This window comes from Ranitomeya variabilis, chromosome 4 (assembly GCF_051348905.1).
Source record: "Ranitomeya variabilis isolate aRanVar5 chromosome 4, aRanVar5.hap1, whole genome shotgun sequence".
NCBI classification, from domain to species: Eukaryota; Metazoa; Chordata; class Amphibia; order Anura; family Dendrobatidae; genus Ranitomeya; species Ranitomeya variabilis.
Genome location: NC_135235.1, coordinates 690,860,489 through 690,885,256, shown reverse-complemented (window position 1 = coordinate 690,885,256; position 24,768 = coordinate 690,860,489). Strand labels below are relative to the sequence as shown.

The 24,768-nt window shown below is 43.6% G+C and overlaps 1 protein-coding gene across 2 annotated transcripts in view; it reads right to left on the bottom strand.

Moving 5' to 3' along the window:
• Positions 1-24,768, bottom strand: part of LOC143767686 (uncharacterized) — an 83,423-nt gene that overhangs the window by 5,714 nt on the left and 52,941 nt on the right. For both annotated transcript variants that reach the window (XM_077256170.1, XM_077256171.1), the window contains exons 2-6: positions 24,043-24,196; positions 23,734-23,913; positions 23,527-23,650; positions 23,346-23,443; positions 23,057-23,147 (exon numbers count right to left, since the gene is read on the bottom strand). In XM_077256170.1, coding sequence (XP_077112285.1) covers positions 23,057-23,147; positions 23,346-23,443; positions 23,527-23,650; positions 23,734-23,913; positions 24,043-24,120 — 571 coding nt within the window. In that variant the 5' untranslated portion in view covers positions 24,121-24,196. The remainder of the gene's footprint in view (positions 1-23,056; positions 23,148-23,345; positions 23,444-23,526; positions 23,651-23,733; positions 23,914-24,042; positions 24,197-24,768) is intronic.

Here is a 24,768-nt window from a genome sequence, read left to right as displayed (position 1 = left end):
GGGCAATCTGCCTCATAAAAACGCCATTTATCCTCAGATCTCTTGTCAGTGAGAGATTAGAGGAGAAACTGTTACAAGTGCTGCTGGCAACAGCTGTCAGTCAGTGATTTTGCTATAAAGTAAAAAAACAAAAAACAGATAAGGCAGGTTAGGGTTAGTGTCATAGTTTGGGTTAACGTTGGGGCTAAAGTTAGGGTTACTGTTAAGCTAAAGTTAGGGTTACTGTTAAGCTAAAGGTAGGGTTACTGTTAAGCTAAAAAGTTAAGAATACTAGGCTAAAGTTAGAGTTAGGGTTTATTCTAAAGTTAGGGTTAGGCTAAAGAATAAGGCTTTTCTCAATTGTCTCACCAATATTTTGGTCACCTCAGACACGTCACGTCAGTTTTCTATTTCCGGAAAAAATAAAATAAAAACGAGTAAAATGGCCGGTCAGTGTTATAGTGCAGAGGAGGCTTATGCACTTTTATGTTCTGACAGCTAAGAAAGTGCAGTGCCAGATGGCGATGTGGATTTCGAGGGCTTTAGTAGCAGCGACAGTGATAGCTCAGAAATGAGCAGTGATTCTGGTCCATCCTCACACACAAGGACCAGTACAATAAGATGGACAAATAGCACTTCTGGAGAAATGTCTCCAACTCAGGGAACAATGCCCAGTTCTAGCGCTGTCCCTAGTGCTCGTGAATTGGCGCACACCAATGTCCAAGGGGCTTTTCCTCTTGATGTAGCATTTCCCAGATGGGAGGCTTCAGTTTTGGCTACTCCATTCATCCCTAATTTTGACCCCTTCATGACTTTGGGATTTTCTGTGTTTGTTTTTCGCTCCCCTCCTTCCCAGAGCCATAACTTTTTTTATTTTTCTGTCAATATGGCCATGTGAGGGCTTATTTTTTGCGAAACGAGTTGCACTTTTGAACGACATTATTGGTTTCACCATGTCATGTACTAGAAAACGGGAAAATAATTCCAAGTGCGGTGAAATTGCAAACAAAGTGCAATCCCACACTTGTTTTTTGTTTGGCTTTTTTACTAGGTTCAATAAATGCTAAAACTGACCAGTCATTATAATTCTCCAGGTCATTACGAGTGCACAGACACCAAACATGTCTAGGTTCTCTTTTATATAAGTGGTGAAAAAAATTCCAAACTTTGATGATAAAAAATTGCGCCATTTTCCGATACCCATAGGGTTTCCATTTTTCGTGATCTGGGTTTGGTTAAGGGCTTATTTTTTGCGATCCAAGCTGATGTTTTTAATTATACCATTTTGGTGCAGATACGTTCTTTTAATCGCCTGTTATTGCATTTTAATGCAATGTCACGGCGACCAAAAAACGTAATTCTGGCATTTCGAATTATTTTCTCGCTACGCCATTTAGCGATCAGGTTAAACCTTTTTTCTATTGATAGATTGCCGATACTAAATAAGTGTAGGCTTGATTTTTTTTTATTGTTTTATTTTGAATGGGGCGAAAGGGGGGTGATTTAAACTTTTATATATTTTTTTTCTCATTTTTTAAACTTTTTTTTTTTTTACTTATGCTATGCTTCAATAACCTCCATGGGAGGCTAGAAGCTGGCACAACTCGATCGGCTCAGCTACATAGCAGCGATCATCAGATCGCTGCTATGTAGCTGAATTACAGGCTTGCTACCAGCGCCGACCACAGGGTGGCGCTCACAGCAAACCGGCATCAATAACCATAGAGGTCTCAAGGACCTCTATGGTTACTATGCAGATGCATCGCTGACCCCCGATCATGTGACGGGGGTCGGCGATGCGCTCATTTCCGGCCCGATGGCCGGAAGTGCCGGTAAAATGCCGCTGTCAGCGATTGACAGCGGCATTTAAATAGTTAATAGCGGCGGGTGGATAGCGATTCCACCTGTGGCTATTGCGGGCATATGTCAGCTGTTCAAAACAGCTGACATGTCCCGGCTTTGATGCGGGCTCACCGCCGGAGCCCGCACCAAAGCGGGGGTTCTGACCTCGGACGTACTATCCCATCCGAGGTCAGAAAGGGGTTAATGCCATTCCTGGTATCAATGTGGAGGTGGAAAATTTTGGACCAGTTAATGGTTTTTAATTTGTTTCTGACAGATAGCTTACTAGAGCATATTGTCCTTCAAATTTATATGCGTCCCAATTCATCAGCCAGAATTCCTGATCCTATTATGCTAAATCAAATTTATGAACACCAACTTATGTCCTAGAAATGAAAAAACATTTAGGACTTAAATTCGCTATGGTGCTTGTTAAAAAAACGAGCATTAGTTCCTATTGGTCCAACCGCCCTGTTCAAGCCACCCCTATGTTTTCTGCCATTCTTCCTAGGACCTGTTATGAAATGCTCATGATATTTTGGTATTTTAATGACAATAGTCAATGTCTGCCCAGAAATGCCCCAGAACATGACAGACTATTCAAAATCAGACCCATCATCGAAGACTTGACAGAAAAGTACTTAAAGCTCTACACCCCAACAGAAGACATTTCCATTGATGAGTCCCTTGTAAAATTGAAAGGAAGACTGCAGCTCAAGCAATTTATTCCTTCTAAGAGGGCAAGGTTCGGAATAAAGCTCTATAAAATGTGAGACAGTTCAATTTATGAGGGGAAAGATTGCCAACTAAACTCACCAGGATGCCCTACTTATCTGGGGACATCTGGAAAAATCGTTTAGGAGCAGACAACTCCATTTTTACAAAAAGGCTACAATCTGTATGTTGACAAGTACTACACCAGCATACCCCCATTTAGAAGTTTGGTTGAACGTAACATGGGGGCTTGATACTTTCCTTGATTATCAGGAAAAGGTAATTGAAAATCTTGTTTTTGAAAATGTTGTCCCCGCCAATCCTTTAGAATCTGAAGATCTTCGAAAACTCACTGAGCAACATTTTATTGCACTCATTCAAGCAACTGAAACAAGAAAGAACCCCCAGAGAAGATGTCGTGTATGTTCCAAGAGAGGAATTAAGCATGATACCCGCTATTATTGCCCACAATGCCAAATCAATGCCTTCGTGGCTCAATGCCTCCATGGCTGATTTAAAATCTTCCATACAGAACCAAGTTTTTAAACTGTTTTGACATGCAAGCATTTGGTTTATTTAGTGACAGACACATTTGAGTAGAGCTAACGTAACAATTTCCGGGGGTACGTGGAGGGATGTCTCCAGAGATACATGCTGGGCACAATATATTGGGTACTACAATTACATTTTTGACAGTTCCAAAATGGGGTCCCTTCAGGGGGATTCTGTTGTTCTGGCACTTAGCGACTCTCCAAAGTACCATAACAGCAGTATCCCCACTGAAGTGACCCCATTTTGGAAATGACACCCCTCTGCAAATTCATCTATGGCTGTAGTGACCATTTACATATCTACCTATTTTCCAAAGTAAAATTTTGGGTTAAAGCAACATTTTAATGGTAAAAATGTAATTATTTTTTCTTCACTGCCCAATGGTATAATTTTCTATGGAACAGCTGTGGTGTCAGTATGCTTACTGCACCTCTAGAAGAATTCACTCAGGGAAGTATTTTGTAAAATGCAGTCACTTTTGGGGGCTTATGCAGTTCTGGCACCTCAGGGGCTCTGACAATGTGATATGTCACCCACAAACAATTCCAGCAAAATCTGCTCACCAATATGGCGCTCCTTCCCTTCCGAGCTCTGCCATGCGCCATAACAGTGGTTTACCCCACATATGGGATGTCAGCATACTCAGGACAAATTGCACAACGTTTGGGGTCCAATTTCTCCTGTTACCCTTTTTAAAAAAATTGAGGGCGAAAAGTTCATTTGTTGTGGAAAAAATGATTTTTCATTTTCATGGCTCTACGTAATTAACTTCTGTGAAGCACTTGGGGGTTCAAAGTACCCACCACAGATCTAGATAAGTTCCTTGGTGGGTCTAGTTTTCAAAGTGGTGTCACTTGTGGGGTGTTTCCACTCTTTAGGCACATCAGGGGCTTTCCAAACGCGACATGGCAACCGCTCATTATTCCATCATATTCTACATTCAAAAAGTCAAATGGCATGCATTTCATTCTGAGCCCTGCCGTGCACCCAAACAGTAGAGTTCCCCACATATGGGGCATCGGCATGCTCAGGAGAAATTGCAAAACAAAATTTTCTCCTGTTACCCTTGCGAAAGTAAAAAAAATTAGGACAATTTTTGTGAAAGAAAAGTAAATGTTTATTTTTTCCTTCCACATTCCATTCATTGCTGTGATGCACCTGAAGAGTTAATAAACTTCTTGAATGTGGTTTTGCGCACCTTGAGGGGTGCAGTTTTTAGAATGGTGTCACTTTTGGGCATTTTCTGTCATATTGACCCCTCAAAACTCACTTCAAATGTGATTTGGTCCCTAAAAATAATGGTTTTGTAAATTTTGTTCTAAAACTGAGGAATCACTGGGCAACTTTTAACCCTTATAACTTCCTAACAAAAAAATTTGTTTCCAAAATTGTGCTGATGTAAAGTAGACATGTGAGAAATGTTATTTAGTAACTAGTTTGTGTGATATGCCTCTCTGATTTAAAAGCATAAAAATAAAAATTGCGAAAATTGCGAAATTTTCAAAATTTTCGCCAAATTTCCATTTTTTTAACAAATAAACGCAAGTTATATAAAATACATTTTTATCACTATCATAAAGTACAATATGTCACCAGAAAACAATCTCAATCACCAGGATTCGTTGAAGCATTTTAGAGTTATACCTCATAAAGTGACAGTGGTGAGAATTGAAAAAATTAGGCCAGTCAAGATGGCAAAGACGGGCTCTGGCGCGAAAGGTTTAATATTTTGTTGCTGTCATGCTGGCCTCCACTGACATGCTGGCATCCGCTGCCGCCGCTGCTTCTGCCTCCAGGTCCTCTTCCCTGCTCCCCGCTCACCACTCCAGGCACCGCACTGGTTCCCCGACCTGTCATCCTGCCACCCAGGGGTTCCAGCGTGGTGTCCTCTCTCCTTTCTCCTTCCGGTCTATGTCAGCCCCGTGCATGCATCTTAGGTTGTGGGCGCGCGCTCCTCTTCCCTCTTAACTCTCTCTGTACCTTCCCAGAGGAGTTAGCGCTCCTATCAGTTGTCAGCACAGGGTATATCAGGTGGCTCCTCCAAATTGGAGGCGCCCGACTACCTTGTGCTTACTGTACGCTGTTTTGGCCCTTTTTTGACTACCTGTCCGGTTCTGACTACCTGCCCCCTCCTGACTACCTGACCTCCCCTGACTACCTGTTCAGTCCTACCCCTCTGTTTCTCTGTTACCTAGCCTGTACTTCCATTCTAGTATTCTGTCTTGGTGGTTCCGTCTCTCTAGCTCCGGTCCAGTCCAGAAGAGGACGTCATCGAATGAAGATAGGAGGCGCCGGACCCGGACGCCCCTCGGCCCGGACCACAGCGGGACCGCCCCTGGGTGAGTATAATATAACCTTTATTTCTCATCTTACCTTCTCTCCTTGGTCCGGTCTGTGGTCCTCCTGTCTCCTCTTGAGCTGCCCCTCTTGGTGCCAGCTGTCACGGTACTTGACTCCCTCAGGTCTGCCCCTAATGATCCCGGTATAGGGGTCGGCTCTCCCAGGTCCACTCGCTCATAAGAGCTTCAGTGCTGCGACCCAGAGGGTCCACTCACTCGTAAGAGCTTCAATGCCGCGACCCAGAGGGTCCACTCTCGTAGCACGTCCCTCCTTAGACATCACAGTGTAATCAGGCCATGCACCCCGCTGGTACCTCAGCCGCAACTCAAAAAGAATTGCTCTTTTGTATGAAAATCAGACCCGGATCATGTCCGTTTTGAAATCTATGGACACTCGGCTGACCTCCTTACAGACTTCCGATCCAGGGAATGTGCCTCTGCTGGCAGGGCTCCAGCAGGAGTTCGTGCAGTAAAGAGCATGATACTCAGTCCCATATTCTTAGTTACATGGTGTCTGTTGATGACCTCTCACTTTCTCTTCAGTCCTCTGCCGCTGCTTCTGCCCCTCTTCGTGATCCTTCACCTCATCTGCTGCCTCGTTTGGGAAAGCCTCCTAGATATAGCGGAAATCCCAAATTGTGTCGGGGTTTTCTGAACCAGTGCCGTCTACACTTGGAGCTCTTGCCCCAGCAATACCCTTCTGATCGAGCCACGGTGGCGTTTATCATGTCCCATCTCGAGAGGGAGGCTTAGGTTGCGTGAACCCCCTGCGGGAGTGGGATGACCCGGTTGTCTCTAGTATTCAGAACTTCTTGGACACTTTCCGTAAGGTCATTGATGAGCCGGGGCACCTGGGGACAATACAGGACAATACGCTATCCGCTTCCGAATACGATCGTCAGAGCTGGGGTGGAATAATGAGGCATTGGTAGGGGCCTTTTAGGTAAGATAAAGGATGAGCTCGCCTACCACTTTAGAGGACCTTATATCCCCTGGCCACACGTATTGATTTACGGTTCCAGGAACGCTCTTGTGAGGCGGTTAGGGAAAGGAGGTCCTTTAGGTTTAACCGGGTTCCTAGTCCTTGTCCGACCAGGCTTCCCAGTACTTCTGCTCCAGAGCCTATGCAAGTTGATCATATAAAGTTGTTGTAGCAGCGGCGCAGGGAAAGAATTGCGCAGGGTTTGTGTCTCTATTGCCGCCCTGGTTCCTCGACCTGTCTTCTCGCCGCCTGGGTGTTCCTGTGTGGTGTCCTCTCTCCTTCCGGTCTGTGTCAGCCCCATGCATGCACCTTTGGTCGCGGGCACGCGCTCCCCTACCCTCTTAACCCTCTCTACACATTCCCAGAGGCATAAGCGCTCCTATAAGGTGTCAGCACAGGGTACATCAGGCGGCTCCATATTGGAGGCGCCTGATTACCGTGTGCTTACTGTATGCTGTTTTGGCTCTTTTTCCTGACTACCTGTCCGGTCCTGACTACCTGCCTGCTCCTGACTACCTGTTCCGTCCTACCCCTCTGTTTCTCCCTGTTACCTAACCTGTACTTATGTCAGAGTATTTTGTCTCCGTAGCTCCGGTCCAGTCCAGTTTATCTTTTTTCCTTGGTCCGGTCAGCGGTCCTCTTGTCTCCTCTTGAGCTGCCCCTCTTGGTGCCAGCTGTCGCGGTACTTGACTCCCTCGGGTCTGCCCCTAATGATCCCGGTATAGGGGTTGGCTCTGCCAGGTCCACTCGCTCGTGGGAGCCTCAGTGCCATGACCCAGAGGGTTCACTCTCATAGCACGTCCCTCCTTAGACGTCACAGTTGCACCACCTTTCGAGGCAATCACTGAAATCAAATGATTCCTGTAAGGCCATGTGCACACGTTCAGGATTTTTCGCGTTTCTCGTTTTTTCGCTATAAAAACGCGAAAAAAACGCTTATATATACCTCCTATTATTTACAGTGTATTCTGCATTTTTTGTGCAAATGTTGCGATTTTTTCCGCAAAAAAATCGCATCGTGGAAAAGAAAGCAACATGTTCATTAAAAATGCGGAATTGCGGGGATTCCGCACACCTAGGAGTGCATTGATCTGCTTACTTCCCGCACGGGGCTGTGCACACCATGCGGGAAGTAAGCAGATTATGTGCGGTTGGTACCCAGGGTGGAGGAGAGGAGACTCTCCTCCACGGACTGGGCACCATATAATTGGTAAAAAAAAAAAAAAGAATTAAAATAAAAAATAGTCCTATACTCACCTTCGATGTCCCCCGGAGTGTTCCCGCTTCTCACCGCTGCATGCTGCCGCTTCTGTTCCTTTAGATGGTGTGGTTCAGGACCTGCGATGACGTCACTGTCTTGTGATTGGTCGCGTGACCGCTCATGTGACCGCTCGCGACCAATCACATCCCGTGACGTCATCGAAGGTCCTGAACCACACCGGCATCTATAGGAACAGAGGCTGCAGAGGGTGAGTATAACCATTTTTTTTATTTTTTTTAATTATTTTTAAACATTCTATCTTTTACTATAGATGCTGCATAAGCTGCATCTATAGTAAAAAGTTGGTCACACTTGTCAAACAGTATGTTTGACAAGTGTGACCAACCTGTCAGTCAGTTTTCCAAGCGATGCTACAGATCGCTTGGAAAACTTTAGCATTCTGCAAGCTAATTACGCTTGCAAAATGCTAAAAAGAAAACGGGAAAAAAAACGCAAAAAAAAAATGCGGATTTCTTGCAGAAAATTTCCGGATTTCTTCAGGAAATTTCTGCAAGAAATCCGGACGTGTGCACATACCCTAACTGTCAATGAGACTTCTACACCTCTCAACAGGTATTTTGGCCACTCCTCAAGAGCAAGTTACTCCAGTTGTCTCATGTCTGAAGGTTGCCTTTTCCAGACGGTATGTTTCAGCTCTTTCCAAAGATGCTCAATTGGATTTAGATAAGGGCTTATAGAAGGCCGCTTCACAATAGTTCAATGTTTTCCTCTTAGCCATTCTTGGGTGCTTTTAGCTGTGTTTTGGGGTCATTATCCTGTTGAAAGACCCATGACCTGTGACTGAGACCAAGCTTATTGACACTGGGCAGCACATTACTCTCTAGAATCCCTTAATAGTTTTGAGATTTCATTGTACCCTGTACAGATTCTAGGCATCCTGTGCCAGATGCAGCAAAGCAGCCCCAGAACATAACAGAGCCTCCCTGTCTTGATGGTGGGTGTATCCCCTCTCTCGTTGGGAGCAGTCGTGGCGATAGGAAAAAGTTCAATTTTTGTCTCATCTGTCCGTAGGACATTCTCTCAGAAGCTTTGTGGCTTGTCAACATGTAGTTTGGCAAGTTCCAGTTTGGCATTTTTATGATTTTTTTTCATCAATGGTTTCCTCCTTGATCGTCTCCCATGAAGTCCACTTTGGCTCATACAACGATGGAAGGTGCGATCTGACACTGATGTTCCTTGAGCTTGAAGTTCACCGTTAATCTGTTTAGAAGTTTTTCTGGGCTCTTTTGTTACCATTCGTATTATCCGTCTATTTGATTTGTCATCAATTTTCCTCCTGTGGCTAAGTCTAGAGAGGTTGGCTACAGTCCCATGGATCTTACATTTCTGAATAATATGTGCAACTGTAGTCACAGGAACATCAAGCTGCTTGGAGATTCTCTTATTACTTAAGCTGTAACATGTTTGTCTATAATTTTCTTTCTACTCTCCTGAGACAACTCTTTCCTTTGCTTCCTCTGGTCCATGTTGAGTGCGATACACACCATGGCACCAAACAGCACAGTGAGTATCTGTAGCCCTATATACAGGTCACTCACTGATTCCAAGATTGTAGACACCTGTGATGCTAGTTAGTGGACACACCGCGATTTAACATGTCCCTTTTGTCATATTACTTTCAGGGGTACCATCATTTCTGTTCAGTAATATTTCATGAGTTTTATTTTTTTTTTAATTTTGTGGAAGCATGGTTGAAAAGCAATGTCTGACTTTCATTTGTTCATTTTGATAGATCTTTTATTTCTTATTACATTTGTCAGATTCAAGTTATTTCTGTCACCATTGTGGGTTTTTCTGTCATTAAAAGAGGGATACCAACAATTTTGACCACATACAGTACAGACCAAAAGTTTGGACACACCTTCTCCTTTAAAGATTTTTCTGTATTTTCATGACTCTGAAAATTGCATATTCACACTGAAGGCATCAAAACTATGAATTAACACATGTGGAATTATATACTTAACAAAAAAGTGTGAAACAACTGAAATTATGTCTTATATTCTAGGTTCTTCAAAGTAGCCACCTTTTGCTTTGATGACTGCTTTGCACACTCTTGGCAGTCTCTTGATGAGCTTCAAGAAGTAGTCGCCGGGAATGGTTTTCACTTCACAGGTGTTCCCTGTCAAGTTTAATAAGTGGGATTTCTTGCCTTATAAATGGGGTTGGGACCATCAGTTGTGTTGTCCAGGAAGTCTGGTGGATACACAGCTGATAGTCCTACTGAATAGACTGTTAGCTGCTTTTTACTTGCCATAATACAAATTCTAAGTAAAGAAAAACGAGTGGACATCATTACTTTAAGAAATGAAGGTCAGTCAGTCCTAAAAATTGGTGCTGTGGCAAAAACCATCAAGCGCTACAAAGAAACTGGCTCACATGAGGACTGCCCCAGGAAAGGAAGACCAAGAGTCACCTCTGCTTCTGAGGATAAGTTTATTCAAGTCATCAGCCTCAGAAATCGCAGGTTAACAGCAGCTCAGATTAGAGACCAGGTCAATGCCACACAGAGCTCTAGCAGCAGACTTATCTCTACAACAACTGTTAAGAGGAAACTTTGTGCAGCAGGCCTTCATGGTAAAATAGCTGCTAGGAAACCACTGCTAAGGACAGGCTACAAGCAGAAGACACTTGTTTGGGCTAAAGACCACAAGGAATGGACATTAAACCAGTGGAAATCTGTACTTTGGACTGATGAGTCCAAATTTGAGATCTTTGGTTCCAACCACCATGTCTTTGTGAGACGCAGAAAAGGTGAACGGATGGACTCTATATGCCTGGATCCCACCGTGAAGCATGGAAAAGGAAGTGTGATGGTGTGGGGGTGCTTTGCTGGTGACACTGTTGGGGATTTATTCATAATTGAAGGCACACTGAACAAGCATGGCTACCAAAGCATCTTGCAGCGGCATGCTATTCCATCCAGTTTGCCTTTAGGTGGACCATCATTTCTTTTTCAACAGGACAATGACCCCAAACACACCTCCAGGCTGTGTAAGGGCTATTTGACCAAGAAGGAGAGTGATGGGATGCTACGCCAGATGACCTGGCCTCCACAGTCACCAGACCTGAACCCAATCGAGATGGTTTGGGGTGAGCTGGACCACAGAGAGAGGGCAAAAGGGCCAACAAGTGCTAAGCATCTCTGAGAACTCCTTCAAGATTGTTGGTAGACCATTCCAGGTGACTACCTCTTGAAGCTCATCAAGAGAATGCCAAGAGCGTGCAAAGCACTCATCAAAGCAAAAGGTGGCTACTTTGAAGAACCTAGAATATAAGACATAATTTCAGTTGTTTCTCACTTTTTTGGTACCCCTTAATCCCATATGACGTACTATCCCGTCGAGGTGACCTGGGACTTAATTCCCAGTGACAGGATAGTACGTCATAGTCGATTGGCCGCGCACACGGGGGGGGGGGGGGGGGGGGGCGCGGCCGATCGCCGCCGTTTGTCAGCTGAGTATTACAGCTGACATCTGGCACAATGTGCCAGGAGCGGTCACGGACCCCAGGCACATTAACCCCAGGCAGCGTTCCGGCGGCACAGGGAAGCATCACGCAGGGAGGGGGCTCCCTGCGTGCTTCCCTGAGACCCTTGGAGCAACGCGATGTGATCACGTTGCTCCGAGGGTCTCCTACCTCCTCCTCTCTGCAGGCCCAGGATCCAAAATGGCCGCGGGGGGCCTTCTGGGTCCTGGAGGGAGGTGGCTTTCAAGGGCCTGCTCAGAGTAGGTGCAGGGAAGCCTCCCTGCAGTACCTGTCAGATCGCTGATCTGACACCGTGCACTGCAAAGTGTCAGATCAGCGATCAGTCACTATACAGTGATGTCCCCCCCCGGGGCAATGTAAAGAAGTAAAAAACAAAAAATCCTAAATAAAAAAAAAATATATATATTGTTCCAATAAATACATTTCTTTATCTAAATTAAAAAAAAAACAATAAAAGTACACGTATTTAGTATCACCGTGTCCGTAACGACCCAACCTATAAAACTGTCCCACTAGTTAACCCCTTCAGTGAACACCGTAAAAAAAAGAGGCAAAAAAACAACGCTATATTATCATATCGCCAAACAAAAAGTGGAATAACGCGATCAAAAAGACGGATATAAATAACCATGGTACTGCTGAAAACGTCATCTTGTCCCGCAAAAAACGAGCTGCCAAAGAGCATCATCAGCGAAAAAATAAAAAAAGTTATAGTCCTCAGAATAAAGTGATGCAAAAATAATTATTTTTTATACAAAATAGTTTTTATCGTATAAAAGCGCCAAAACATAAAAAAATGATATAAATGAGGTATTGCTGTAATCGTACTGACCCGAAGAATAAAACTACTTTATCTATTTTACCAAACGTGGAACGGTATAAATGCCACCCCCCCAAAAGAAATTCATGAATAGCTGGTTTTTGGTCATTCTGCCTCACAAAAATCTGAATAAAAAGCTATCAAAAAATGTCACATGACCGAAAATGGTAGAAATAAAAACATCAACTCGTCCCGCAAAAAACAGGACCTCACATGACTCTGTGGACCAAAATATGGAAACATTATAGCTCTCAAAATGTGGAGACGCAAAAAATATTTTTTGCAATAAAAAGCGTTTTTAGTGTGTGACTGCTGCCAATCATAAAAATCAGCTAAAAATCCCTTTATAAAAGTAAATCAAACCCCATTCATCACCCCTAAGAGAGGGAAAAATAATAAAATTTTAAAAAAATGTATTTATTTCCATTTTCCCCATTAAGGTTAGGGTTGTGGCTAAAGTTAGGGTTAGGGCTGGGGCTACAGTTAGGGTTGGGGCTACAGTTAGGCTTGGGGCTACAGTTAGGGTTAAAGTTAGTGTTGGGGCTACAGTTAGGGTTAGGGTTGGGGCTAAAGTTAGGGTTAGGGCTAAAGTTAGGGTTGGGGCTAGGGTTAGGTTTGGGGCTAAAGTTAGGGTTTGGATTACATTTATGGTTGGAATTAGGGTTGGGATTAGGGTTAGGGGTGTGGTTAGGGTTATGGTTGGGAATAGGGTTAGGGGTGTGGTTAAGGTTGGGATTAGGGTTAGGGGTGTGTTGGGATTAGGGGTGTGTTGGGGTTAGGGGTGTGGTTGGGATTAGGGCTAAGGGCATGTTCGGGTTAGGGGTGTGGTTAGGGTTATGGTTAGGGTTGGGATTAGGGTTAGGGGTGTGTTTGGGTTAGAGTTTCAGTTAGAATTTGGGGGTTTCCACTGTTTAGGCACATCAGGGGCTCTCCAAACGCGACATGGCGCCCGATCTAAATTCCAGCCAATTCTGCATTGAAAAAGTAAAACAGTGCTCCTTCCATTTTGAGCTCTCCCGTGCAACCAAACAGGGGTTTACCCCAACATATGGGGTATCAGCGTACTCAGGACAAATTGGACAACAACTTTTGGTGTCCAATTTCTCCTGTTACCCTTGGTAAAATACAAAACTGGAGGCTAAAATATAATTTTTGTGGAAAAAAAAGATTTTTTATTTTCACGGCTCTGCGTTATAAACTGTAGGGGTTTCAAAGTTCTCACAACACATCTAGATAAGTCTAGTTTCCAATATGGGGTCACTTGTGGGGGGTTTCTACTGTTTAGGTACATCAGGGGCTCTGCAAATGCAACGTGACGCCTGCAGATCAATCCATCTAAGTCTGCATTCCAAACGGCGCTCCTTCCCTTCCGAGCTCTGCCATGCGCCCTAACTGTGGTACCCTCCCACATATGGGGTATCAGCGTACTCAGGATGAATTGGAAAACAAATTTTGGGGTCCAATTTCTTCTGGTACCCTTGGGAAAATAAAAAATTGGGGGCGAAAATTTCATTTCTGTGAAAAAATATTATTTTTCATTTTTACGGCTCTACATTATAAATTCTGTTGAATACACAAAAAAGCACAGTAAAACAAAAAACACTGTTGCAAAAAAAATCACAGTAGACAGCAAGTGCTGGTAAAAAGATTAAAAACAGGGTATTTGGTTGATACGTTTTTTTGCAAAAAATGTATATTAAGCCGCTCTACTAAACTTCAAGGTATACCCATATCAGAGCAGTCCTAGCTAATGTATGTAATCCCTATCTGATGTATTTAAAACCTGGTCATATGTACAATACCTGTATGAGCAGGATTCAGAAAAGGAATGTCCATGTGGACACGCTGGACAGAACGGCTCCTGTGCGCACAGCTCAAAAAAGAGGGGTGGAGGAATCCCCAGTCTTGTTCACCGTGCGTGCAGCTCATGTGTTCTGGTTTCACATAATTGTTTTCTTGCGTCCACAAGACTGGGGAGGCCTCCACCCCTCTTTTTTTGAGCTGTGCGCACAGGAGCCGTTCTGTCCAGCGTGTCCACATGGACATTCCTTTTCTGAATCCTGCTCATACAGGTATTGTACATATGACCAGGTTTTAAATACATCAGATAGGGATTACATACATTAGCTAGGACTGCTCTGATATGGGTATACCTTGACTTTTGGTAGAGCGGCTTAATGTACATTTTTTGCAAAAAACGTATCAACCAAATACCCTGTTTTTTCAATCTTTTTACCAGCACTTGCTGTCTACTGTTATTTTTTTGCAACAGAGTGTTTTTGGTTTTACTGTGCTTTTTTGTGTTTTCAAGTCTCTTGGTGGTGTGAACATGTCTCTACGGGCTTGTTCACCGTGCGCGCAGCTCATGTGTTCTGGTTTCACATTATAAATTCTGTGAAGCACTTGGTGGGTCAAAGTGCTCACCACACATCTAGATAAGTTCCTTAAGAGGTCTACTTTCCAAAATGGTGTCACTTTTGGGGGGTTTCAATGTTTAGGCACATCAGGGGCTCTCCAAACACAACATGGCATCCGATCTCAATTACAGTCAATTTTGCATTGAAAAGTCTCTTCCGAGCTCTGCCATGCGCCCAAACAGTGGTTTACCCCCACATATGGGGTATCGGCATACTGAGGACAAATTGTACAACAACTTTTGAGGTCCAATTTCTCCTGTTACCCTTGGTAAAATAAAACAAATTGGAGCGGAAGTAAATTTTTTGTGAAAAAAAGTTACATTTTCATTTTTTTTTTAAATATTTCAAAAATTCCTGTGAAACAACTGAAGGGTTAATAAACTTCTTGAATGTGGTTTTGAGCACCATGAGGGGTGAAGTTTTTAGAATGGTGTCACACTTGGTTATTTTCTATTATATAGACCCCTCAAAATGACTTCAAATGTGATGTGGTCCCTAAAAAAAATGGTGTTGTAAAAATGAGAAATTGCTGGTCAACTTTTAACGCTTATAACTCCCTAACAAAAAAAATGTTGGTTCCAAATTTGGGCTGATGTAAAGTAAACATGTGGAAAATGTTACTTATTAAGTATTTTGTGTGACATATCTCTATGATTTAAGGGCATAAAAATTCAAAGTTGGAAAATTGTGAAATTTTCAACATTTTCGCCAAATTTCCGTTTTTTTTTTCACAAATAAACACAAGTAATATCAAAGAACTTTTACCACTATTCTGAAGTACCATATGTCACAAGAAAACAATGTCAGAATCATCAGGATCCGTTGAAGCGTTCCAGAGTTATAACCTCATAAAGGGACAGTGGTCAGAATTGTAAAAATTCTAACAGTCTATTCAGTAAGACTATCAGCTGTGTATCCACCAGACTTCTGCACAACACAACTGATGGTCCCAACCCCATTTATAAGGCAAGAAATCCCACTTATTAAACCTGACAGGGCACACCTGTGAAGTGAAAACCATTCCCGGCGACTACCTCTTGAAGCTCATCAAGAGAATGCCAAGAGTGTGCAAAGCAGTCATCAAAGCAAAAGGTGGCTACTTTGAAGAACCTAGAATATGACATAATTTCAGTTGTTTCACACTTTTTTGTTAAGTATATAATTCCACATGTGTTAGTTCATAGTTTTGATGTCTTCAGTGTGAATGTACAATTTTCATAGTCATGAAAATACAGAAAAATCTTTAAATGAGAAGGTGTGTCCAAACTTTTGGTCTGTACTGTATGTATAGATTATAAACTTCAGTGATTTAATTTATAAAATGGAATCACTTTATGAGGATTTCGACTATTCTGGTTTTCTATCATTTAGTCATATTAGGGCTTCTGCATATGGAGTGTCCGATCTCATCTTGAATCTGTTCCTGCTGTCCAGCTGGAGTAATCTGCTCCCTACTTCAGCCAATTGGAAAATACCACACCCTACTTAAGCTCAAAGCACATGGCCGGAATCTGCCAGAAACAGCGTGGTTCAGTCCTCTGTGCTCAACTTGCGGCTTGTGTATTTGTTTACTGTTGTGACCGTGGCCCGTTTACAGACTACTTTTGTGTCTTCTGATTCAGTATTCTGTCTTTCTGCTTCTGACCCAGCTAGCTGATAATGTTTCTTGCCATCTAATACCACAGAATAGCAGGTAACACCATGGTCCAAGCCTAGGGGTCCCAGTGTAAGTCCAGATCCATGTAATGGTGTTAAAGGGCGATGAACAAGGCAATCCTTGGGAGATGGAAAGCAGAGAAGATAGTGCCAAGCATGTTCATGGTGGAGATCTTTTGAGCTGCCAGTTGACCACGAACAGTGCTCCCAATACATTGTGTCTGCAAACGATTCCAGCTAGATCTGCATTCAAACACCTAAATGGCGTTCCTTCCCTTCTGAGCACTGCCATGTGCCCAGAGAGTAGTATACAATAATATGTAGGGTATTTAGAGAAGTTGAAAAATGGTTTGTAAGATCCATTTGTTTTCTATTATCCTTTGTGAATAATTCCAAAGTTATCACCACATTAAGTGACCACACCAGATTGTAAAAATGGGGCCTGATTAATAACACAAAACTGGCTGCAGAAGAGGTTATATCAGAGTATTTTGGACACTACTGTAATCAAAAACTGTGACTATAGACAATAACATCTACTGAAATGATCAAACTGAACAGTCTCCATCAGTAATAACTGAGTAGCTAGTGGTGAAACCTCTCTGGAGTAATTAGAGCACGGGGCTCAGTGGCTTCACAATCTAAACTATCGTAAGCTCTAGTATTTTCTGTCAGATGAGTTTCAAGAAGAAATATTACACATTTAAAGAGAACTGTGTATAGTAGTGCAGAGCAGAGATGTCTTAAAGGGAACCTGTCAGCAGGATTGTGCACAGTAACCTACAGACACTGACAGGTCGATGCCATTAGACTGATTACAATGATGCCTGGTGATGAAATCCATCTTGTGGTTGTTCTTTAACCCCTTCCCGACCTTTGACGCCACGTAGGCGTCATGAAAGTCGGTGCCAATCCGACCTGTGACACCTATGTGGCGTCATGGAAAGATCGCGTCCCTGCAGATCGGGTGAAAGGGTTAACTCCAATTTCACCCGATCTGCAGGGACAGGGGGAGTGGTACTTCAGCCCAGGGGGGGTGGCTTCACCCCCCCTGTGGCTACGATCGCTCTGATTGGCTGTTGAAAGTGAAACAGCTAATCAGAGCGATTTGTAATATTTCACCTATGAAAATGGTGAAATATTACAATCCAGCCATGGCCGATGCTGCAATAGCATCTGCCATGGCTGGAGACCCCGATCTTCCCCCCCCCCCACCGCCACCGATCACCCCCCCAGTCGTCCTTTCTGCCCCGATCTCCTGTCCGCTCCCCTCATCCCTCCTGTCCGCTCCCCCGGTCCTCCTGTCCGCTCCCCTGGTCCTCCGATCCACCCCCCCCCCCGTGTTCCGATCCCACCCCCCCATACTTACCTAGCTTCGATGTCCCTCCCGGTGTCCGGCCGTCTTCTCCATGGGCGCCGCCATCTTGGAAAATGGCGGGCGCATGCGCAGTGCGCCCGCCGAATCTGCCAGCCGGCAGATTCGTTCCTGTACATTTTTACATCAATTTTTACATCAAAATAAAAAAAATAGTAAATAACCCCCCCCCCTTTATCACCCCCATAGGTAGGGACAATAATAAAATACAGAAAATATAATTATTTTTGTTTTTCCATTAGGGTTAGGGGTAGGGGTAGGGTTAGGGTTGCACTTAGGGTTAGGGTTGCACTTAGGGTTGCACTTAGGGCTAGGGTTGCACTTAGGGCTAGGGTTGCACTTAGGGCTAGGGTTGCACTTAGGGTTGCACTTAGGGCTAGGGTTGCACTTAGGGCTAGGGTTGCACTTAGGGCTAGGGTTGCACTTAGGGCTAGGGTTGCACTTAGGGCTAGGGTTGCACTTAGGGCTAGGGTTGCACTTAGGGCTAGGGTTGCACTTAGGGTTGCACTTAGGGTTAGGGTTGCACTTAGGGTTAGGGTTGCACTTAGGGTTGCACTTAGGGCTAGGGTTGCACTTAGGGTTGCACTTAGGGCTAGGGTTGCACTTAGGGCTAGGGTTGCACTTAGGGCTAGGGTTGCACTTAGGGCTAGGGTTGCACTTAGGGCTAGGGTTGCACTTAGGGCTAGGGTTGCACTTAGGGCTAGGGTTAGAATTAGGGTTAGAATTAAGGTTAGAATTAGGGTTGCAATTAGGGTTGGAATTAGGGTTAGAATTATGCTATGTGCACACGGTGCGGATTTGGCTGCAGATCCGCAGCGGATTGGTTGCTGCGGATTCGTATCAGTTTTCCATCACGTTTACAGTACCACGTAAACCTATGGAAAACCAAATCCGCTGTGCCCATGGTGCGGAAAATACAGCGCGGAAAAGCTGCATTGTATTTTCCGCAGCATGTCAATTCTTTGTGCGGATTCCGCAGCGTTTTACACCTGCTCCATAATAGGGATCCGCAAGTGAAATACACACAAAAAACACTGGAAATCCGCGGTAAATCCGCAGGTAAAGCGCAGTGCATTTTACCTGCAGATTTTTCAAAAACTGTGCGGAAAAATCCACACACAAATCCGCAACGTGAGCACATAGCCTTAGGGTTGGAATTAGGGTTAAGACTAGGGTTAGGGGTGTGTTGGGGTTAGGGTTGTGGTTGGGATTAGGGTTAGGGGTGTGTTGGCGTTAGTGTTGGAGTTAGAATTGAGGGGTTTCCACTTTTTAGGCACACCAGGGGGTCTCCAAACGCGACACAGCGCCACCATTGATTCCAGCCAATCTTGCGTTGAAAAAGTCAAATGGTGCTCTCTCCCTTCCGAGCCCCGACGTGTGCCCAAACAGTGGTTTAACCCCACATATCGGGTACCAGCGTACTCAGGAGAAACTGAACAACAACTTTTGGGGTCCAATTTCTCCTGTAACCCTTGGGAAAAAAAAAAATTGCGGGCTAAAAAATTATTTTTGAGGAAAGAAAAATTATTTTTTATTTTCACGGCTCTGCGTTATAAACTTCTGTGAAGCACTTGGGGGTTCAAAGTGCTCACCACACATCTAGATAAGTTCCCTTGGGGGTCTAGTTTCCAAAATGGGGTCACTTGTGGGGGGTTTCTACTGTTTAGGCACATCAGGGGCTCTGCAAACGCAACCTGACGCCCGCAGAGCATTCCATCAAAGTCTACATTTCAAAACATCACTACTTCACTTCCAAGCCCCGGCATGTGCCCAAACAGTGGTTTACCCCCACATATAGGGTATCAGCGTACTCAGGAGAAACTGGACAACAACTCTTTGGGTCAAATTTCTCCTGTTACCCTTGGGAAAATAAAAAATTCTGTGCTAAAAAAATATTTTTGAGGAAAGAAAACGTATTTATTATTTTCACGGCTCTGCGTTATAAACTTCTATGAAGCACTTGGGGGTTCAAAGTGCTCACCACACATCTAGATAAGTTCCTTTGGGGGTCTAGTTTCCAAAATGGGGTCACTTGTGGGGGGTTTCTACTGTTTAGGCACATCAGGGGCTCTGCAAACGCAACGTGATGCCCGCAGAGCATTCCATCAAAGTCTGCATTTCAAAACGTCACTACTTCACTTCCGAGCTCCAGCATGTGCCCAAACAGTGGTTTACCCCCACATATGGGGTATCAGCGTACTCAGGAGAAACTGGACAGCAACTCTTGGGGTCAAATATCTCCTGTTACCCTTGGGAAAATAAAAAATTCAGGGCTAAAAAAAATTTTTGAGAAAAGAAAAAATTATTTTTTATTTTCATGGCTCTGCGTTATAAACTTCTGTGAAGCACTTGGGGGTTCAAAGTGCTCACCACACATCTAGATTAGTTCATTGGGAGGTCTAGTTTCCAAAATGGGGTCACTTATGGGGAAGCTCCGATGTTTAGGCACACAGGGGCTCTCCAAACGCGACATGGTGTCCGCTAATGATTGGAGCTAATTTTCCATTCAAAAAGCCAAATGGCGTGCCTTCCCTTCCAAGTCCTGCCGTGCACCCAAACAGTGGTTTACCCCCACATATGGGGTATCATCGTACTCAGGACAAACTGGACAACAACATTTGGGGTCCAATTTCTCCTGTTACCCTTGGGAAAATAAAAAATTCTGGGCTAAAAATAATTTTTGAGGAAAGAAAAATTATTTTTTATTTTCACGGCTCTGCGTTATAAACTTCTGTGAAGCACTTGTTGGTTTAAAGTGCTCACTATGCATCTAGATAAGTTCCTTGGGGGGGTCTAGTTTCCAAAATGGGGTCACTTGTGGGGGAGCTCCAATGTTTAGGCACACAGGGGCTCTCCAAACGCGACATGGTGTCCGCTAACGATGGAGCTAATTTTCCATTCAAAAAGTCAAATGGCACGCCTTCCCTTCCGAGCCTTGCCATGCGCCCAAACAGTGGTTTACCCCCACATATGAGGTATCAGCGTACTCAGGAGAAATTGCCCAACAAATTTTAGGATCCATTTTATCCTGTTGCCCATGTGAAAATTAAAAAATTGAGGCTAAAATAATTTTTTTGTGAAAAAAAGTACTTTTTCATTTTTACGGATCAATTTGTGAAGCACCTGAGGGTTTAAAGTGCTCACTATGCATCTAGATAAGTTCCTTGGGGGGTCTAGTTTCCAAAATGGGGTCACTTGTGGGGGAGCTCCAATGTTTAGGCACACGGGGGCTCTCCAAACGCGACATGGTGTCCGCTAAAGATTGGAGCCAATTTTTCATTCAAAAAGTCAAATGGCGCTCCTTCCCTTCCGAGTTCTGCCGTGCGCCCAAACAGTGGTTTACACCCACATATAAGGTATCAGCGTACTCAGAACAAATTGGACAACAACTTTCGTGGTCCAGTTTCTTCTTTTACCCTTGGGAAAATAAAAAAAATTGTTGCTAAAAGATCATTTTTGTGACTAAAAAGTTAAATGTTCATTTTTTCCTTCCATGTTGCTTCTGCTGCTGTGAAACACCTGAAGGGTTAATAAATTTCTTGAATGTGGTTTTGAGCACCTTGAGGGGTGCAGTTTTTAGAATGGTGTCACTTTTGGGTATTTTCAGCCATATAGAACCCTCAAATTGACTTCAAATGTGAGGTGGTCCCTAAAAAAAATGGTTTTGTAAATTTTGTTGTAAAAATGAGAAATCACTGGTCAAATTTTAACCCTTATAACTTCCTAGCAAAAAAAAATACTGTTTCCAAAATTGTGCTGATGTAAAGTAGACATGTGGAAAATGTTATTTATTAACTATTTTGTGTCACATAACTCTCTGGTTTAACAGAATAAAAATTCAAAATGTGAAAATTGCTAAATTTTCAAAATTTTCGCCAAATTTCCGTTTTTTTCACAAATAAACGCAGAAATTATCGACCTAAATTTACCACTAACATGAAGCCCAATATGTCACGAAAAAACAATCTCAGAATCGCTAGGATCCGTTGAAGCGTTCCTGAGTTATTACCTCATAAAGGGACACTGGTCAGAATTGCAAAAAACGGCAAGGTCATTAAGGCCAAAATAGGCTGGGTCATGAAGGGGTTAATCTGTATTTGTAGCATTCAGTTAATGATATTCTAGTGCTCTGGGGTGGGGCTTTATGTGGTGCTCTCAGGCGGGGCTGTGGGCGGGGCTTTGTGTTGCTCTGGGGCAGGGCTGAGGGTGGGACTGTGGGCAGGGCTTTATGTGGTGCGCTGATTACATATTCATCTGTATTGCCTTATAACCTGTCGCTGATCCCTCACTGACCTGCCCCCCATTTTTACATAATGCATATAATAGTGTTGATAATGCCTATAATATTATGGCTATAGAGAGGCTTAGAAAAAAATTACATCCAGCAAAATGTCACCGGCGATGGAGGAACCTGCACAGTAGCATCTATAAGTAAGAGATAGATGCTATTGGACAGGCGCCACAGGTGTCATTTTGCTGGATGTTATTTAATTTTTTTCTAAGCCTCCCAATAGCTACAATATTATAGGCATTATCAACAATAATATCAACACTATTATATGCATTATGTAGAAATGGGGGGGGGCAGGTCAGTGAGGGATCAGCGACCTGTCAGGAGTCAATACAGATGAATATGTAATCAGCGCACCACATAAAGCCCTGCCCACAGTCCCACCCTCAGCCCTACCCCAGAGCAACACAAAGCCCCACCCACAGCCCCATTCCAGAGCACCACATAGCCACGCCCCAGAGCACCGCATAAAGCCACGCCCCAGAGCACCGCATAAAGCCACGCCCCAGAGCACGAGAATCTCATTAACTGAAAACTACAAATACAGATTAAATAACAGTTTACAGATTGTGCAGTATTCTGAATTTCTTAGGATCAAAAAACAATGTAATTTATGACGTGGAGTGAATCCATGAAACCAGGGCTCCAGCCATGCCAACACATCTCCTGCAGGCATGAATAAATGTATATTACAGCCAACATCCACGCACAGCTTAGAGATATATCATGGCACAGGTGTAATGTCTTATGTAATTTACCACAATACTCCTTGAAGTTAGTCGCTTTTAAAAGAAATTGAAGTCAGGATAAAGAGAAACTCTGTTGTTATTGGACAGAAATTCACACTTGGCCTCACTGCACATTTAATGTTGTCAATCATAAAAGTGAAGTTTGGCCAGAAAGACTGGACCTGGTCTTGTAGGGACCATATGAGCACATTCAGCAGCACAGAAGGGGGAGAAGGGAGATTCGTCCAATAAGATATCAGGGTTCTAGGAAGCCAACAGCATCATTACCCTCCACTTTCTCTTAGAGGCCCAGCATTATATTTTTCTTCAAGTGATTTTCTAACTTGTCAGCACATTCTATGTACGCTGTCATTTGGCTTTGTAGTTTACAGATCTGGGCAGATAACAGCGTCTCCTTTCAATGTCAAAAGTAATTTGTGAAGTTTGGGGTGAAGGAGAATATTGTGGTCTAGAGGCAAAATGGTGATCACACGATTGCGATACGGCCGGACTACACCACCAATAAAGCAGCCACAGCCGGTGTCTGAGAAGAATCTGTGACTTCTCTACATTTAGTGGTCACTACTCACCTGGGTAGTCATATGTAGGAATCTCCTCTTTACACCGCTCATCACCACTCACATATGTCTCTGTAGTATTAATATGGGTAAGATCTTCACTCTGAAACAAATATTGTAAAAGTCACAGACAGATGGAGAAGTCACATCTATGATCAGCTCTAATCCTGCCATCTCCACCGTTCTCATTACACAAGTATAAAACATATAATACTGGGGGATAAAACAAGACTGAGCACAAGACCTTCACAGCCATCTACACATCATAGGGGAGATCTCATGACACCTTCTCTCCATCTACCTGATCATCCTGAGGAACATTGGGTTCTTCTTGTTTACAGTCCCATGGAAGAAGAGGACGGGGACATCTCTCTGGTGTTGTCCTCTTACTGGATAGAACTGGAGGAAACACATACATGGACTGAATTCATTCTTTACACACAGATAATTATAGGCCGTGTGTATTTAGTCCTGTCTATTACCTGGTGATGTGAGGGGCTGGGGACCCTCCATCATGACGTCCTTGTACAGATCTTTGTGTCCTTCTAAATACTCCCACTCCTCCATGGAGAAATAGACAGTGACATCCTGACACCTTATAGGAACCTGACACATACAATGATACCGTCATCCCCCCGATCCCTTCATAGCGTTACTGTATAATGTCCCAGCATTCCCAGCAGTGTCACCTCTCCAGTCAGCAGCTCAATCATCTTGTAGGTGAGTTCTAGGATCTTCTGGTCATTAATGTCCTCATGTATCAGGGGGTGAGGTGGAGGCCCCGTGATTGGGCTCAGGGGTCTTCCCCATTCCTCAGACACAGGGTCCTGACAGCGCTCACTAGAGGTCTTCTTCACTACTGTGTAATCCTGGTTATGGAGAGACACATTAATAAATCTCACTACAGACATTTCCAGAGTCCTCACCTCTCCAGTTCTGTCCATGTGTTATTCCCATAGATAACAATGATGTAATGTGACGTCATCAGAATCTCTCACCTCTCCAGTAAGCCGGAAGAGGATCTCTAGGGTGAGGTGTAATATCCTCTCTGCCATCTTGTCTCTGTCCATATCCATTTTTGATGGGTAAATCAGGAAAAGTCTCTTATATAGAAGATCTTCACTGAGAGGATCCGATATTGTAGAGACCTGACTGAGAAGAAGATGAGCCGATGTAACATCACAAAATCCCGTGTAACAATATAATTACTGGAAATAATAAGGGAAACATATAAGGAGATAGAACGTGTAGATGTTGTATTCTCTAGTCTTGTATGGATTGGAACATAAGCTGAATTACTGACTAATACATTTCCTCCATGCTCCCAGTCACTGGCTATGTTACCCACTGCTTCGGGAGCTGATTAGCTGTGGGAATTACAAGGTCGTTAGGGCTGACTAGGAAATGCAAAGACTGGCGGGGACACAAGCAGCAATGGTATTTTTATTAGAACGCATGAAGAAAATGGAGTTCCATACACAAGAAAATATTTTTCAGTTTAAAAATTAATCTATTTTATTATAAATATGGTTGACATAAATGAATTACAATATAATACAAGGAATCTAACAAAGATGAAAGCCCCAGTTTAGAACTGAGTAAATCCCTGGTAAAAGCAGTGTATTGACCATGGTACTAGTAACATTCCGCTATATATAATATTGACTATCTGACACCCAATCTGTCATGAATCCCCAATGGCTAGGGATAGCACAGGATTAGCA